Here is an 18,583-nt window from a genome sequence, read left to right as displayed (position 1 = left end):
GTGGGTTACTGAGCCTTGGTGGCACAGGTTGGACTGCTAACTGAAAGATTGTTTTGTTGTTAGGTGCTACTGAGTTGAGTATGGTAGACATTTCAAATTCACCAGCTGATCAAGGGAAAAAGATGAGGCAGTCTCCTTCCATTAAGATCTACAGCGTTGCGTTGGAATCGAAAAAAGTAGCAGTGGGGTGAGTTTTATTTGGCTTTAGTAGCTTTCCTCTTTGTTAATATGATTTCTCTACCGTCTTTTCTAGAGGCATTCCGGAGCCCAGTATTTCGTCATGGAACAGATAAGAATGGATTCAGCTTGGGTTTCAGTAAAAATATGCGGCAAGTTTTTGGTGATGAGAAGAAGTATTGGTTGCTACCCATTTTTTCAAGGTACTTTATGACCAAATTTTAAACTAAATTTTAAACTAATGTAAGTAATCTGACGAAATGTCAAGGTAAGGTTTATTGTTAGATAATGCTACATGGAACTTAGAACTTTTTTTTTAAGGAAGGCATTATTTTATGATTTATTCTCACCGTCTTGTGGACATCAGTTAACGTATGACATCTCTGCATATATAAATGCTTTTACATCAAGTGTCTGTTGTACACATTCTGGCTGATATATTGCGTATTATCTCTTAGACATCAGCATTTTAACAGAGTTTTACTATTATATTCTTCATGCTTCTATTACAGATCTCTCTTTTTATTATAGTCTAGGTGATGGCTGCTCTTTTCCAACTTGCCTTGTTAACCAGGATCCTGAACAACCACCTACACCTGCAGGACTGAATTCATCAACTAAAAAGTAACCATATAAATCTGGTTTATAATTATAGATGTTTTCTTATTTTATTTCCTATTAAGGAATTGTATCCTCTTCTATTGTACATCCCTTTAAAAATATTTAAAGCACCTAAGCACCTAAGGTAATTATCACAATGGTTTGCACTAGGAGTGAAGGATTGGGTAGTGGCATATAGGAAGCTTATATGTGTAAAATTCTGTTTATTACTTGGGTGGCAAATAAGCAGGTATTTCTTTACTATATGTTTTGATTAACTAAATAAAAGTGATTACATTTTTATTAAAGTGTAGTGCTTAAAAGAAAAAAAGTTTATACATCAAAATTAGCCTTCCAGTGCTTAGGTAAGCAAAAAAAGTAAAAAAATTTCTCTCTGATGCCCAGTGTTCTTCCCAGCTGTGATAACTGTTATAAGAGCAGCAGAGAACTATAAATGTTCATTAAAATTAATAAAATACAATTTTAAAAATTCGCTAAAAAATAAAATAGCACAGAAATGATCCTGGAACAGTCTTTTGAAGGTACATCGTACATGGGGCTCAGGGTCAGGAGTGTCTTTCTGAAAGGGCTTGAGGGAGTGAGAATAGCAAAGCCTTTCACTACCCCAGAGCAGAAAACAGATAAAGAGCCCATAACCCAGCCCATGGTGCCTCTGGAGACACATTAGCAGCAAGAAGTTTGTTTATTCATTGTTGACTCACAGACTTTACTTACAGTGTGGTACTGAGAATGGAGTTTATTAGGGAAATACATTGGAGAGTGGGGAAGGCAAAAAATATCATCCAATTAAAAAGCCAGAGTTTTGCCCAGTAGTCCTAAAGCACAATTCCCCAGTTAGTCCAGACTTTGGTTTCAGTTCAGCCATCAAATCCAAATAAGCCAGCAAGGTTTGTCTCAGAGCATTTATAATTCAGCTTCTCCTTCAAGCATTTGGCAAGAACAGCAAAAACCTTTAACTGTGGTCTATCTCAGGAATTCTCTGGTTATACTTTGTAATATTTTCTCCACACAATGCTACAGTCTCTCAACCACCATCACTAGGGTCTCACTCTCAACAGGATCTTGCTCCAGTCTTCCTCAAGTCTTACATTCTATCGCTTATCCTAGTCCTCCAGCTATTGATTATCTGCAAGAACATGTGTCTAAGGCAGCTGGAGACCAGAGAGGGCTAAGGTAATGGCTAAAAAAAACTAACATTAGGCTAGCACTACAAGGTCAAATGGAATCCCAGACACCCTTGAAAATTGCAGTATGTGCCATTTTTTATCAGTGCCAATTGCTGTGGTGTTGATTTTGACTAATGATGACCATATGTGTGTCAAAGTAGAAATATATATTCCTTATTATTTATTTTTTAGAGTAGATTATCATTCCATTCTTCTGAAGTATCTCTGGGTCAATTAAACCTTCCAGCCTTTTTTGTTAACAGCCAAATGTATTAACCATTTGGACCACCGGAGGATTCTGTCATATTCTTCTTGCTGTTGATAGGCTCAGTTGAGTTCTTTTCAATGCATAGCATTCCTGTGTTCAAGAGAATGAAATGCTGACTGAAACTGATCCTTCTCCACAATTGCTGTTACTTTTGAGCCCATTGGTAACAACCACTTTGTCAGTTTATTTTAAGAGTCTGTCTCTTGTTCAGTAATCTTCTACTTTACTAGGTATAATGTCTTTCTCAGGGACTGGTTCATCTTGATAATATGTCTAGAGTACATGAAATGAAATCTTCCATCCTCATTTCTAAGGAGTATTCTGGCTATAAGTTCTCCAAGACAGGTTTGTGTTTGTTTTTTTCTTAGCAGTTCAGACTGTATTAAATATTTTTTGCAAATGGTATCATTCATCTCTATCTCTTCAATATTCATTATTCATTGTCTAGTTTTCACATACATATGAAGCAGTTAGTACTGTAGTCCCCAAAGTGTTATCTTTACTTTTTAATGCTTTAAAAAGGTACTTTGCAGCACATATGCCAAATGTAATATGTTGCTATTTCATTTCTTGACTACTGCTTCCACAGGCATTGATTATGGACCCAAGTAAAATGAAAACCACTCTCAACTTCATTCTTTTCTGCATTTATCATGATGTTGCTTATTGGTTGAGTTGTGAAGGGTTTTGCTTTCTTGTTTCTAAGGAGCATATTGTGCTCTGAAAGGTGGAGGATCCATAAAGGAGAGGAAGACCTTCGATGAGATGAATTAACACCATGAATATAGCAAAGGGCTCAAGTATATTAGGGATAACAAGGATGGCATAGGAAGGGCAAAGTTCAGATCTGTTTTTCATAGAGTCGCTATGAGTTGTAATCAGCACCTAACAACAACAAAACAGGCACTCTAGTTGTACTTCTTCAAGATAGATTTGCTATTCTTTTGACTCTCCATTGCCTCTTCATTATTTTGCCAACAGTACACTTAAAGCATCAGTTCTTCATCCTATCTCCCTTATTCGTGATTCACCTTTTACATGTATATGAAGCAACTGAAAATCATTGGTTGATACATGTGTCCTTGATAGAGTGAGTCATGTGTTGTTCTGCTGTCTTGTGTCTGTTCAGTTTAAATCCACAAAGTGCATCTCAGGAGAAAGTTAATCTCTTTCTGTAGAGATTTATGTAGCCTTGGAAACCAAATGGAGAGTTTCTAGGAGTTGGAATCAACTTGATAGCAGTGGGTTTGTTATATTTTCCCTGATTAGTTTGTAAAAAATTCCTATGGCTATTCATGGAGAATACGATTAACATCCTGTAAACTCCTAAGAGAAATAAAACATCTATTCTGGAGAAAGTGAAAGAAGAGTGCTCCTTGAGGAAAGAATGGTGAAACTCCGTCTCACATACTTTGGGCATGTCAAGAGGGATCAGTCCTTGAAGAATGGCATCATCCTTGGAAAGGTAGGGGGTCAGTGCAAGAGAAAATGATGAGATAGACTGACATTATGGTATTAATTTCTACGTGACTATGGCAGGGGGTTAGTTGTGTTGGAGAGGATTTGGATGGCATAGGATAGGGCAAGGTACAGTTTCTGTGTTCATAGGCTCACTTTGAGTTGTAGTAGACTCCACAGCATATGCAGACAACATGATTAGTCTTGGTCTCTCTCCTCCAAAGATAAAAAAGATACCTACTTATTTGGCATATTTTTGGAAAAGTAGAGAGGTCAATGATGGAAAGGAAGGTGTTCAATAGATGGATTGGCACAGTGACTGCAGCAGTGGGGTTTGAGGATGGCAGAGATTGGGTATGGCACAGGATACGACAAGGTTTTAATCTGTTGTTTAGAAGTCTGCTGTAGTCGTAGCTGAATTAACAGTCTTAAGCATCCAGTCAAGTAGTTATCCAACCAAGAATAGTTACAAACAGATCTTAGGATTTCCCAACCATCTCCACACTGCATTCCCACCCTAAACGGATTATCTGCATGCTTCCTGTTATGATGATCTGTATTGAGTATCCCAATTCTCCTAGGAATTCAGCTTAGAAACTCTGGAGTCATCCTAGATTCCTAGCTTTCTGCTACCTTGTGTTTGCTTCTTTTTCAGATCCCATTACTACTCCCTAAATTTGTTTATTCTTGGAATACATTTTCTTTCTCCATGGCTGCTTTCCTCATCCAAACCATCATCATTTTTCACAAGGATTATTTCAGTAGCTTCCTAACTAATATCCCAGGTGCAATTCCTGTTCCATTCAACATCTATTTCAACGTCTCCATTAAGAAGCCAGAAAGAAGGGGAGCTCTGGTGGACTAGTGGCAAGGACCTGCAACTACAATCCCAGAGTCACACGGTTCGAATCCACCAGATGCTCTGCCGGGAAAGGAGGGACAATCTCCTCCTGTACCAGTCAGATCTGATTTTGACGGTACACTCACACAAAAATTTAAAAAAAAAGCCAGAAAGATCCTTTTTAAACACATCAGATTGTGACTTTCTTCTGCTCTTTCATCTTTTGAGGCACTACCTCTCTATTTTACTTAGGAAAAAGTCAATTAATGTCCTTTCACAGCTTATGATGCCCTGTCTCAATCTAGGCCCAGCACCTCTTTGATCTTTTCCTTTTTAAATTTTCTCTCAATATCCCGTGCACATACTTCTTTCTGTTTCTCAAATATAGCAAATATATCCCTTATTTGAGGGTGCTCTTGTGGCTGAGTGCGAAGGGTTGTGCTGCCAGCCTGAAGGCATGAGGCTCAAATCCACAGCTGTCCCGTGGAGTAAGATGGACAATCACCTCCCATGCAATTTACTGCCTCTGAAAACCCAGAGGAGTCAGTTATGAGTCAGTTGAGGCTCAACAGGACCTAAGAACAACAGCCCCTTATTTAGTGCCTTTGTAATTGCTGCTTCCTCTTCCTAACTGCTCTTTCTCCAGTCATCTGAAGGGTCTGTGTCTTCTCTTCATTCCTTTTCTGCTCATGTGTAACTTTACCACAGCAGCCATCTTTAAAACTCTGTAAGATCGTAACTTGCTCCTGCACTGCCTTTTATCTTGTCTGTTTTGTTGTGGTAACTCTTACTTTTACCTGGCTTACTATCCCTCTCTTAGGTTTTATTATTCTTCATGAATTACAGTAAAATTTTTATGAGACGAAAGCCTTGTTCATTGAGAATGTAAGCACTCAATGAGCATTGGTGAATGAATGCCTCCTCACCACTTGTTAGTCTTAAAGGATCTGAAAGAAGTCTTTAAACTTGAGCCTAATTAGTATGCTGCACCTGTAAAATGCTCCTTTTCTAGGGAAGCAAAGAGAACTACAGATTCTCAAGTGAATGGATAGAATCCTCTGTAGAGACATAATGTGGAGGACTTTTGTTCTTGTCTTATTGAAGATTTAACTCTAAATTTTTTTTATAAGAAGATGTAAAAGTGCCACAAAGTGGAAAGATTCTCAAATTTATCTATGAAGTAAATATTAAGAAGTAAAAACATACACTTTTAAAAAACAGACTAATCATTTTAATCAAGATATATTAAGTTATTCTTGGAAAAATTTTAAGTGGCTTTTTATTCTGAGCAATATTATAATTACTATACAATATATTTTTAATGTTCACTAATATTTTCTATGTCAATTTTTTCTATTGGTATTACAAGTGAAACTTTATTTAATATTTTAATATTGACACAGCTATCATACTATTCAATATAGTATATATAATCTAAATTTTAAATCATAAATGTCTATCCAAATTTAAATCATAAATGTCTATCTAAATTTTAAATCATAAATGTTAGAGAAAATTTTCTTGAGATTCTTTGATTCCTAAATTGAACTTGAGATTTTTAAAACTTGATGACATCAACATCCCTGCAAGGTAGTACTGAGATTTGTTTTCTCTCAATTTCAGAGATGATTAGAGCGTTCTATCTTCTATAGATTAGGCACTTGGAAACATCAGAACAGTTTTTAAAAATGTTTCTTTATGACACTTTCATACATTTTTCCATCTCTACATATAAAATGATTATTTTTCACATATGTCTTTTAATAGGCACTTAAATAAAAATATCACTGAATATGAAAAACCAGCACACTTTGACATATATAGAATATAATTATAAAAAATCAGATGCTTAAAATAAGTTTTAATTATATTTCATTATTTATCAAAGTATAAAGCAGAAATCTTTTTTCCCCTCTGAATTAAAAATGGAGATTGTTGGGAAAATTTTTCCATCTGTTTTGAAAGGAAAGTGCTCACCAGGATTTTATTACGTTCCCCCTTGTAAATAAGTTTTCCCTTGGCTTCTGAGCCACCACTCTTTCTAGCATGCCACCTAGCTTCATAGGCAGATCTTTCCTGTCCATTTCCTTTGCTTGATTCTCTTCTCCAACCTCTGAATGGTGGAATGTCATAGTGCTCAGACGTTTGAACACTTTTCTATTTATTCATTGGAGAGGTTCATGATGAGTTATGCCCTTCACTCAAAGGCTGAGATTCTCCAGTAGTTCAAATCCAACATCAGCGTTATGGGAAAAGGTGTGCAACCTCTCCCATGCAATTGACAGCCTTGGACACCCGAGGAGGGTCAGCTATGAATCTGAACCCGCTCGATGCAAAAGTACATATAAATCAAAATTTATCAGAGAGAAATACGGTTATCTTCTTATTCTAATCATAAGAATTGAAGGAAGAAATCTTTTCATGAGTAAGTATTATTTAATACACTCACTCTTAATGACCAAATTACTTTGGGTACCTCTTACAATAATCTTGCATTGCAAGTAGTTAGATTTCAGTACTTCAGAATACATGTAATAATACAATCGAGAGTTAATTTGTTGTTATCATTATTATACAGTCCTGAAAACCACCAGTTTCCCGCGAAACCATTGAGAGAGTCCCAGAGCCACCTTCTCACCGATTCTCAGTCGTGGACAGAGAGCAGCACGAACCCAGGAAAGAGCAAAGCTGGTAAGGGTGTGCTTGTTTTCAAAAGATTTTAAAAGGTGTGATGAGTGATTGAAACTATTTGATTCTATCTCCAGAGATTCCCCCCCCTTTCCTTTTGAGTTAAGACTCCTATTTAAAGTTAGAATTATTTTTGATGAACTTTTGTGAAATACTTTAACTAATATGTTCTATCAGTATAGTGTCATGGTATTGGGTTGACCAGCATCCCCAGGAACTCATGTCCACACCAAATCTCAGAATGAGAACTCATGTGGGAATAGTGTCTTTGCAGGTGGAATTAGTTAAGATGATGTTTGTGCTGGGTAAGGATGGGCCTCAATCAAATGACAGTAGTGCTCTTACAAGAAAAGAGTGCACATAGTGACACAAACAGAAAGGACCATGTGAAAATGGAGGCAGAGATGGAATTAAGCAGCTACAAAACAAAGACCACCATTGATTGTTGTCAGCCACCGGAAGCTAGGAAGAGGCAAGAAGAGTTTTCCTAAAGCCCACAAGAAAGCTTACCTGTGCCAACACCTGATTTCAGACTTCCAGCTTCCAGGAATGGTGTTTTAAACTACTCAGTTTGTAGTTACTTTTTTTTGTATCAGACCTAGGAAACCAATAAAATTCATCTTATGAAAGATGGACCTTTTTCCCCCAGCATGAAAACATGAAATCTTTATCACAGTACATGAAATAATAGAAAACTCAGAAATAAGTATGAAAAATAAGAAGATGCAGTCTTCTCTGACAAAGGGTTGAAAAATATGTGCTGAAGAGGGTTTGAAATGATAATTTTTTTTAACCTCAGTTAAGATTTATTTAAAATGTCTAATTAAAGTGGTTGCATAATTTTGGACATATGTTTGGCCACCTGTGATTTCTTCATATCCTAGTCATGTTAAGTAATTTTTATTACTGCAGTTAACATGGCTTATTGACAAAGAACCAGAAATATGTTCAAGTGAAACAGAGATGATTTCAAATCCCAACTTGGAACCTTACTTGCCAAATTACTTACACATTTTTTTTCTTTTTGGTCTTAGCTTCCTGACCTTTAAAATACTTTATATTTCTTAAGGTTAGAGCAAACAAAAATAATCTAATCATGCATGCAGGGGTGTGTGAGTTATGTGTGGGTTCCTGTAAAAACATACATCTGTGATAAGACACTCTTTGTCAGAGATTCTCCCCATTGACTGGACCAATTCTTCAAAATTTTCCCATTAATTTATCTTCATATCCTATTACAGGGCTGCCTTACTTCTGTGCAGTTCATTTTATTAGTATTTGCTGATTTATTTGAAATATCTTTCAGATTTAGTGGTAGAAGGAACAAATATTTGTCCTAAGTAGAAATTTGAAAACCATTATTCAGTTACAATCAGTCATAGTCTTCTGACATACAAGCTTCCTTTAAAAAGTCTTTTTCTTAGGGAACATATATACCCTCTAATCTCCATCAATTATATATTTATAATTTTGTTTCTTTTCCCTTTTGACTTGCCTTTCCACTTTCCAACCGGCAGAAAATATTAGAGGTTAACTAAACAAAAATTGATGAAACCTATTTGTCCTTCCTGCATAAGAATCAGATTGATTCCATCTCTGGAAAGAATATCGAAGAAGCTCAATATCAGCAGTCAAAACCAGGCCAGGTGCTAACTATGGAGCAGACCATCAATTACTCAGAAGCAAGTTCAAATGGAGGCTGAAGAAATTAAAACAAGTCCATGAGTTGAAAATTTGATCTTGACTCTATCTCACTTGAATTTATAAATCATCTTAAGAATAATAGGTTTGAAGCATAGAACACCAGTAATTGAACCAGATGAGTTGTAGGATGAAAAAGACCATTACAAATTCAGAGAAAGGGCTGGTCTGAGTGCAGTGGAGGCCACAACTAATTGATCACAGTCAGTTACAAATTCAGAGAAAGAAAAACCAAAATGAATGTCAAAAAAGACGGAAAATTTCACTAGAGCCAAAACAAAGAAGAAGAAACAGAGAAGCCAAAACAAAGGGAAGAGATGGTAAAGTAAAAGTGCTGAACAGAAGATTTCAAGAGCAGCTTGAAAAGACAAAGCAAAGTATTATAACAGAAAGTGCAGAGAGCTGAAATTGGGGAGTAAAAAGAGAAGAGCTCACTCTATTTCACAAGCAAAAAAACTGAAAAATATTTCAAGTCTTGATTTGCAATATTGAGAAATGATATGGACAAAATCTTGAATGCTCTAGAAATCATCAAAAGAAGATGGAATGAATACACAGAATCATTGCATCAAAAGGAATAAGTGACACAGAAATATTTCAGAAAGTACCATATGATTAAGAGCCAATGGTAATTAAGGACAAAGTTCAAGCTATACTGAACACTATGTCTATGCTAGGAAATTTGGAGGACAGCTGTCTGGCCAACTGACTGGAATAGATCCATACCTGTTCCCATTTCCAAAAAAGGTGAACCAACAAAATCAGGAAATTATCAAATGATACCATTACTAACCCATGCAAACAAATACTGCTGAAGATCATTAAAAAATGGCAAGAGCATTACTTTGATAGAGAACTGATAGAAGTTCAACCTGGATTTCAAGAGACCGTGGCATGAGGGATATCATTGCCCATGTCAGATGGATCCTGCCTAAAAGCAAAAAATACTAGAAGAATGCCTATTTGTGCTTTACGGACAATGTAAAGGCATTTGACAGTGTGGATCATAACAAATCATGGCTAACATTGAGAAGAATGGGAATTCCAGAACTCTTGTGTTCATGTGAGACCTATACCTAGAACAAGATGCTGTGTGTATTGGTAAAACACAAAGAAAAGGAGCACTACATGGTTTAAAATGAAGAAAGGTGTCTGTATGAAGCACAGTGTGAAAGAAAGAAAGTGTTAAACACAATATATACAAATTTTGTATGTGAACCAATATAAAATAAATAAAAAAAATAAAGTGTGCATCAGGGTTGTATTCTTTTTTGTACACCTATTCAATCTGTATGCTGAGCAAATTATTCAAGAAGCTGGATTCTGTGAAAAAGTATGTGGCATCAGGATCAGAGGAAGACTCAACTAGTAAACTATCTTATGCAGATGACACAGCATTGCTTGCTCAAAGTGAGAAGGACTTGAAGCACTTGCTGCAGAAGACAAATAATACAGCCTTCAATATGGATTGCATCCTAACATCAAGTGATAGGTAACTTTATGATAGATGGAGGAAAGATTATAATCAATACACTTGCTACCAAGCATTCAGGAGTACAGGATATGTATTGCACTGGGAAAGTCTCCAAATTATTGAGGACGAATGATGTTGGTTTGAGAACTAAGCTGCACCTGATTCAGGCCATGGTCTTTTCAATCTCTTGGTGTACATCTGAGAGTTAGTAATGAATAAGGATGACAGAAGATAGACTGTCAAAAGAAGAGATATATCTTAGAGAAGATGCAGCCTGAGTGTTCCTTGGAGGCAAAGATGATAAAACTTCATCTCACATACTTTGGACATATTACTAGGAAAGGCTATTCCTTGGAAAGGTAGAGCATTGGAAAAAGAAAGGAAGAGCTTCAAATGGATTGATACAGGGCAGCAATGGGCTCAAATATGTCAGCAGTTGTGAGGATGGCACAGGATAGGACAAGGGTTTATATCAGTTGTTTATAGGGATATTGTGGGTCAAATTTGACTTGACAGCACATAACAACAATAGCATTTTCCCTTTGAGTTCCTGAGTTTCCTTAGATGCAAAGACATGATCTAAGTTGGAGGTCAATTTTTAGGGTGAAGACAACTACTTTTATTCTAGAAGGGATTCATGTTTCATCTCGTCATCCTACATTAAAATAGAAGTGGATGTGGTGTATTATGTGCTATTGATTATTTAGCAGATTAATTTCTCTGTTTATTTGATAGAGCTCTAGTGGCCTAGTGGTAAGAATCTTCCCTGTAATCTTGAAGGCACACTGTTCAAAACCGCCAGCTGTCTGTGGGTGAAGGATGGACAATTTCCTCCCATGTAATAACTGCCTCTGAAAACCTGGGGAGGGTCAGGTGTGGGTCGGTTCTGACTCGATGACACACAACAACAATTTGATAAATAAGTTGAAAAACTGTGTAGAGAAAGCCTAGAAGGGTAAACTTGAGAGGGATGAGATGAGCTAGGAATCAAAGATGAATTTCACTAAAATGAGGCAAGCAATTGAAGAATTAGGAAACCATGAATATGATGATGTGAAAAGTGTGAGGATGGGTATCCTTCATTCTGGTTGAAAGAGACAAGCTGAAACTGTGTGTGTCCACTTGACCATGGAATTTTTGCCCCTTACCCCCGTTATTATGGTGAGCTTGTGTTGCAAATATTTGCTTAAACTGCTGTGGTGCTGGAGAAGAGTACTGAATGTACCATGGACTGCCAGGAAAACAAACAGATTCATCTTGGAGAGGATTAAACCAAGCTACTCCTTGGAGGCAAGGATTCTGGGGCTTCGTCTGACATACTTTGGACATATTGCCAGGAGGGACGTGTCCTTGGAGAGGGACATCATGCTTGGGAGGGTGGAGGGACAGCGCAGGAGGGAAGACCCTCTATGAGATGGATTGATTCGGTGACTGGGGTAATCGGGATGGGTGTGTCAGAGGCAGTGCGGCTGGCGCAGGACAGAGCAGGGTTTAGGGCTGTTGTGCATAGGGTCGCTATGAGTCGCCAGCGATTCGACGGCACATAACAACAACAACAAGCTGTGATGTTAATCATCTGCACATGAGGCATTCATGTCTCTAGAGTCAGTTGAAAATCATATGCAGACTTTGAACTGTCAGCACTCTTACTCCCATGTTCAAAGGTCAACTGTTTCTTAATCCCTAACTTTGTCAATATCTCTATTTTTTTTAATTCATTTGCCTTTTTTCCCTTCTATCTCATATTTTTACTGGTTTGCATATAGTCATTCATACAAATAAAGTATATGTATGCATATTGTGTTTTATATAATCTTTCATTTACATTGTGCTTCTTTCATGCATATTATGCTGTATACGATCATTCACATTCCTATTCATATACACTGATCCATGCCTGTTATTAACCCAGCCTTTGAAGTTCCCATTGAATCTTTTCTAACCTCTGCTATCCTAGTGATTTCTCTCCTTCCCCCCTCTTCTTTTTCTGCTTTTTCCTTTGTCCTACCCTTTTGAACATTTATACACATCTTACACAGTTAACCTTCTGTTTTCACAATAATAGTCTCCCGCAGTACTTGTTCTTATAAGATTGTGTTAGTTCACTCAGCATAATGCTTTCTTGTTAATGCTGCGTAGTATTCCATTGTGTGAATGTACCACAATTTCTCAATCTGTTTGTTGATGGACATTTGGGATGATTCTGTTTTCTTGCTATTGCCAATAATCCGGCTATGAACAAAAGTGTACATATCTTCATTTGTGTCTCAATTTTAATTTCCTTGAGGTATATTCCTAGCAGTGGAATAGCTGGGTTATAAGAGATTCGGCTTTTTTGAAGAAATGCCAAACTGCCTTCCAGAATGGTTGTACCATTTTACAACCCACCAGCAGTACATGAGAGTTTCAATCTTTCTACATCCTCTCCAACACTTACTGCTTGCTGTCCTGTTAAACTTTGCTACTGCTACAGGGGTGGATGGTATATCTTATTGTTGTTTTGATTTGTATCTTTCTTATTGGCAGTAATTTTGATCCTTTCTTCGTGTGTTTGTTTGCCATCTGCATGTCTGGCTTTGTGAAAAGTCTTTTCATGTCTTTTGTCCATTTTGTTATTGGGTTATCAATCCTTTTCTTATGGAGGCCCTATAGTGTTCCATAAACTTTTGTTATGAGGCCCTTGTCTGAAATGACATTGTCAAATTTTTCTCCTAGTCTGTACGTTTTCTATGTACATTAGCTCTGAACCGTGCTCTATCCTGAGCCAATCTCAATGTCTCCAACAGACCTAATCACATGTCTCTAATCACCAAGTCAATCTATCTCATCCTGGGTCTTCCCCTCCCGTGCTGTCCTTTCACCCTTCTAAGCATGATGTCCTTCTCCAAGGATAGGTCCCTCCTCACCATGTGTCCAAAGTACTGTGAGATGAAGCTTCAAATCCTTGCCTCCAGGAGCAACTTGGTTTAATCCTCTCCAGGATAGACCTATTATTTGTTCTTCTGGCAGTCTACAGTATGTTCAACACTTCTCTCTAGCACCACAACAGAAAGACATCAATCCATCTTCTATCATCTTTTGTCTCTCTAAAGTTAGGCTTTATTACCAAGATTTCATCTTGTGGTTGGCTATGGTAAATTATATTGCTTTCTTAGTTTCCTTCTCCATGTTTTGTTGCTGTTGAGAAATTCCATTAATTTCCATTAATTGTTCATCTTGTATCCTGGCATTCCATTACATTGGTTTATTAGATCAGCTGCTGTGTGGGTGAAAGATGGGCAGTCTCCTCCCATGCGATTAACTGTCTCTGAAAACCTGCTGGAGGGTCAGCTTCATCTTGATGCTGTTCAGCAACAACTAGGTCTAATAGGGTTTTTGTTAAGTTGTTGGTGTTTTGTGTTTACACTGTCATATCATGCATATAGTGACAGTTTTACCACTTTTTGCCAATTTGGATTCTTCTTACTTCCTTTCCTTGTCGTAATTCCCTAGCAAGTACTTTCAATACAATATTGAATAGGCTTGGTGCTAGAGGTCAGACTTGTCTGGTCCCTGTTTGCAAGAACAGCTTTCTCCATAGAGAAAAATTTTCCCTGTTTGAGGAAATTTCCTTCTATTTCTATTTTGTTGAGTGCTTTAATCATGAAGGGGTATTGGATTTTGTCAAAGGTTTTGTGTCTTGATAGGATAATGTAGTTCTTGTTATTTGCTGTTAATGTGATTAATGACATTAATTCTTTTTCTCATGTTGAACCATCTTTGCATCCTTGTTATGAATCACACTTGATCATCATGAATTATTTTTTAATGTACTGTTGAATTCTATTGGTTATGATGTTTGCATCTATATTCATGAAAGATATTGGTCTATTAGGATTATGCTTGCTTCATAGAATGCTGCTTCTTTTTCTATATTTTTTTAAAAAATAATGTTGAGTATAGAATTGGTGATAGTTCATCTCTGAATGTTTAAATAGAATTTACCCGTGAAGGTATCGTATCTAGGCCAGGACTTTGGCAGAGGAAGAAATCTTTTTATGACTCTTTCATTTTCTTTTTTTGTGATGTGGCTGTTCCAATGTTCTACCACTGTCAGTCTGAGCAGGATGTGAGTTCCTAGGAATTTGTCTATTTTCTCTAGACTTTCAAATTTATCAGAGACTAGCTCTCCTTAATATTTTGTTATGACCAATTTAATTTCAGGTGGTTCTATTGACCCTTAAAAAAACAGCTTCTGAAGTGTACTCGGGGTGGAGGGTGGGGGGAAGGGACGTGGGAATTGTATACTAATGAAGGAATTTTTTTTCTCTCTTCGGAGGGGGAAGCGAGCTGGTGGGGAGCGGTGGGAAGGGAGAAAATTGCGGCAATGAATGAATGGAAATCCAAAACCTCTGTAAAAAAAAAAAAATAATAAATAATTATAAAAAAAACCAACCAGTTTCTGGTCCTGTTGATGTTTTCAGTTTTCTATCCTGCTGATTTCAGTCCTTATAATTTCCTTTCTTCTGAAGGCTGTGGGTTTAGCTTGTTATTTTCCTGCTTTCTGGAGATGTTAAGTCACATATTTTGCTCCATTCTTTTTTATGTGTTTGCCTATTGCTTTGTATAGCCCTCAAAGTGCTGCCTTAGTTACATCCTAGAGGTTTTGATATGTTGTATTTTTGTTTTTATTTGATTTTAAGAACTTTTTATTTCACTTCCAACCCAATATTTCTCAAGCAGGATGTTATTTCCTTTCCACATGGGTGTTCCCCCCACCCCTTTATAGTATTGTTGTTAATTTCCAGTTTTATGACATTATATCCTGAGAAGATAACTTTATTATTTCAATGCTTTTTATTTCATTGAGGCTTGCTTTGTATCCTAATATATTATTAATTCTGGAGAATGTACTATGTGCACTGGACAAGAAAGCAAATTGAATTTTACTTGAAGTAACCGGAATATGTCTAGAAGTTCAAGTTGACTAATTGTATAGATTAGTTTTTCTGTATCATTGTTTAGTTTCTTTCAAGTTTACCTTTGGTGAGAATGGTGTGTTAAAGTCTCCCTTCTTCTATGGTGGTACTATTTCTTCAAATCTTTTAACCATTTTGCCTGTCTATTATGTGGTGTATTGAAGTTAACAAGGTTACGTGTTCTTGATCTTTTGTGCCTTTAATTGTTATATAATGCCGTTCCTCATCTTTTATGATAATTTTCCATCCTTAAATCTATTTTGTCAGAGATTAGTATTACCACTCCTGCTTTCTTGTAGATAGATGCCTTTGCTTGGTATTATTTCTTTTTTAACTCTTAGACTAAAAATCACTGTCTTTTTCCTTGTTTCTTAGATGTGCCTTTGATAGGCAACAAATTGCTTTGCTTTCTTTTTAAATCCATTCTGTTACTCTTTTTCTCTTAATTGGTGGGTTTAAGCCATTCATAGTAAGTGTGAATTGACAGGCTAGGTTTTATCTCTTCCGTTTTGCTGTGTTTCCATTTATTTTTGCTCATCATGAAAGCCTTCCCTTACTATTTCTTATAGTGTTGGATTTGTTTTCACAAATTCTTTAAGTTCCTGCTTTTCTGCAAATGATCTTATTGCTCCTTCATATTTGATGGACAACTTTGCTGGGGACAGGATCCTTGGCTGGCAATTATTTCCTTTAAGCATTTTGTATATGTCTTTCCATTGTCTTTTTACTCTCAGGGTTTATGCTGAGAAGTCAGAGCTTAATCAATTTAGTTCTTCTTTTTAGGTGACTATTTTTCTTGTGCTGCTTTTATTATTTTATTTTGGAGAATTTAACGCTGATATATCCTGATATTTTTCTTTTGGAGTCTAGTATCTCTGAGCTCTGTGAACTTCTTGAATGTGGATTTCTTCAGTTTTCAAGATACCTTGTAGGTTTTCTTCTTTTACCTGTATCAGATTTTCTCTCTGCTTCCTCAACCCTCACTTCACTCCCATTCTGAAATTCTAATCACATGTATGTTGTTCCTTTTGATGTTATCCCACTTGATTCTAATGTTTTCTTAATTTCCCTTCCATCTTCTTTCTGGCTTTTCTTCTAGTAATTTGCTGTTGAGGTTCTTGCCTTCTGGCTGATTCTCTGTTTCACCTATGCTTTTTAGTCCCTCAAGCATGTTGAAAAAATTCTGCCCTTTAAGACTTCATATTCTGAATTACATTTTCATGCATTTCTGTTGTTCTGGTAAATTGTTTATGAGTTGGACTTGATGGTACCTAACAAGTACTGTGTTGGCTGTAGCATCTTCGTCTTAGGATGACTTTTTAAATTCTTGTACCTCTTTATTTATGGTTTCAATTCTTTCTTCAGTAATTTGTAACTTCAATAGTTGTTCATTAATGAAATCCACATTGATATCTCTCTCCCTCTCCATCTCTGGGGTATTCATTACAATCTGGTCTGCTTTTTTAGGAGAAAGCTTATTTTGACTCTTCATTATGTTTGAACATACTTGCTGCTTTCTTGACATTATGGGATGCTCTTGGTATGTGTGAAGCAGTTTCTGTTGTGACTGCCTAAGTTGTTGACAGTCCTTATCTTTATGATGCTATTGACATGTCACAGACTTTATGTGTTGCCCCCAGTTCAGTTTCCCAGTCAATCTTCCCTGCTGATCATCTATGGGCAGCTCTCTTTCTGGTTTCCTGTGGTAAGCTTCTCATCTAGTTGTCCTTTAATGGGCAGGGACATCACTTCTTTGTCCTGTGTTTTAGTTTAATGGGAGTGAACAGTTTCCTCCAGGGGTAGAGAACATCCCAGGGGTACTACCCAGGGAAGTGGTACTGCCCTCAACAGTGTAGTCTCCAAGTCTCAGTCAGTGCTAATGTCCAACCTGCATACCTGTCTCCTCTCCTGTAGCTGGTTGGGAGGGAGATGATCCTGTCAGAGCAGACAAAGCCCATGAAAGTCACAAGGTCCTAATAGATCAGTCCCCAAGTCTTAGTTGGTACTAATGGTCAACCCATGTACCTAATTCCTCTCTCTCTTTTTTAAAGTGTTTTGTGACAATGGCTGTGAGTGGCACTTCATTTGTGGGTATCTTTGTATTTTTACATAACTGTATCATAAACATCTCATAGTATCTACTTTAGAAGTATTTTGAGGAAAGTGTATTTGGTAAAACAAATCTCTGCCTACCTATTAAACAACAACAAATACTAATTTATGTTCTTTAGGTATGAGCAATCCTGCATTAACCATGGAAAATGAAACTTAACTCTTCAAGCAAAATGAATTCATACTTTATGAAAGTAAGATACAGTTTACCTTGGTGGTTAAGCTTTATATTTCTTAATAGTTTCTAATTTTTCTTAGTGTAAATTATTTGAACAAACACCGTCTCAGAGTAACTGAGCTATGTCTTAGCTGGCCCACAGTTTCACATCAGTCATGCTGGAGCCTCTAATTAGGAGGCAGCTTCAGTATTCACTAGTACATATGTTACTTTGATAAATTACAGAACAAAATTGGTGAGCACAGCTCATTTTCTAGCAGTGCATTAGATGGCAGGGAGTGGCCCTTTCAAAATGTTGAACTCTATATAGAGTTTTATATTGTCATTTTATCAGATGACGCAACTATTTCCCCCCTATTTGACAAGATAATGATCATACATTTGACTATACATTAGCAGAATTTCACTGAATCTAAGTACAAAAATCTCTGTAATTTCATATTTTAGTCATGTTAGGATGCCATAGCATATGCTATTCTTTAAATGCTCAAAAATCACAACTCAAAATGCTATATAGGTGTTCTAAACCATTTTTAAAATTTTTTTATTATTCAGTTTGAATGTAAGTTTATAGAGACTTTGCATTTCCATTCATTCATTCATTGTTGCACTTTTCTCCCTGTCCAACCTCCTCCCCAGTTCACTCTTCTTCTTTAAAAGTAAAAGAAAAATTCTTTCATTGTTGTAAACTCCCTCCCTCCAAGTCCACTCCGCTATTCAGCCTTTGTTTTGGACTCCTGTCATGACATATATATCATATATCCCTTTTAAACAGTTCTCTCCCTCATCTGACCAAACCATCCTAAGACCACTATTGTTAGTAGTTTAAAAAATTTCTCTCCACCATAATATATTTATAAACTTTTCTCAACTAAAAATATAATAACAAGCTCCTCTGGAAGAATAAGCAAAGACGCTCTCTGTCTCTCTCTCTCTCATAC

The 18,583-nt window shown here is 36.6% G+C and overlaps 1 protein-coding gene across 1 annotated transcript in view; it reads left to right on the top strand.

The window, feature by feature from the left end:
* Positions 1 to 17,661, top strand: part of ZDHHC2 (zinc finger, DHHC-type containing 2) — a 101,653-nt gene extending 83,992 nt beyond the window's left edge. Inside the window, exons 9-12 of the mRNA XM_006893554.1 lie at positions 254 to 380; positions 709 to 801; positions 7,110 to 7,222; positions 17,584 to 17,661. Of these exons, the coding sequence (XP_006893616.1) occupies positions 254 to 380; positions 709 to 801; positions 7,110 to 7,222; positions 17,584 to 17,624 (374 nt within the window). The 3' untranslated portion in view covers positions 17,625 to 17,661. The remainder of the gene's footprint in view (positions 1 to 253; positions 381 to 708; positions 802 to 7,109; positions 7,223 to 17,583) is intronic.
* Positions 17,662 to 18,583: the final 922 nt, after the last annotated feature.

Source organism: Elephantulus edwardii, unplaced genomic scaffold, assembly GCF_000299155.1.
Source record: "Elephantulus edwardii isolate Elephantulus edwardi_28Jun2011 unplaced genomic scaffold, EleEdw1.0 scaffold00128, whole genome shotgun sequence".
Classification (NCBI taxonomy): domain Eukaryota; kingdom Metazoa; phylum Chordata; class Mammalia; order Macroscelidea; family Macroscelididae; genus Elephantulus; species Elephantulus edwardii.
The sequence above is the reverse complement of the archived record's forward strand: the minus strand, read 5'-3'. Positions and strand labels throughout refer to the sequence as shown.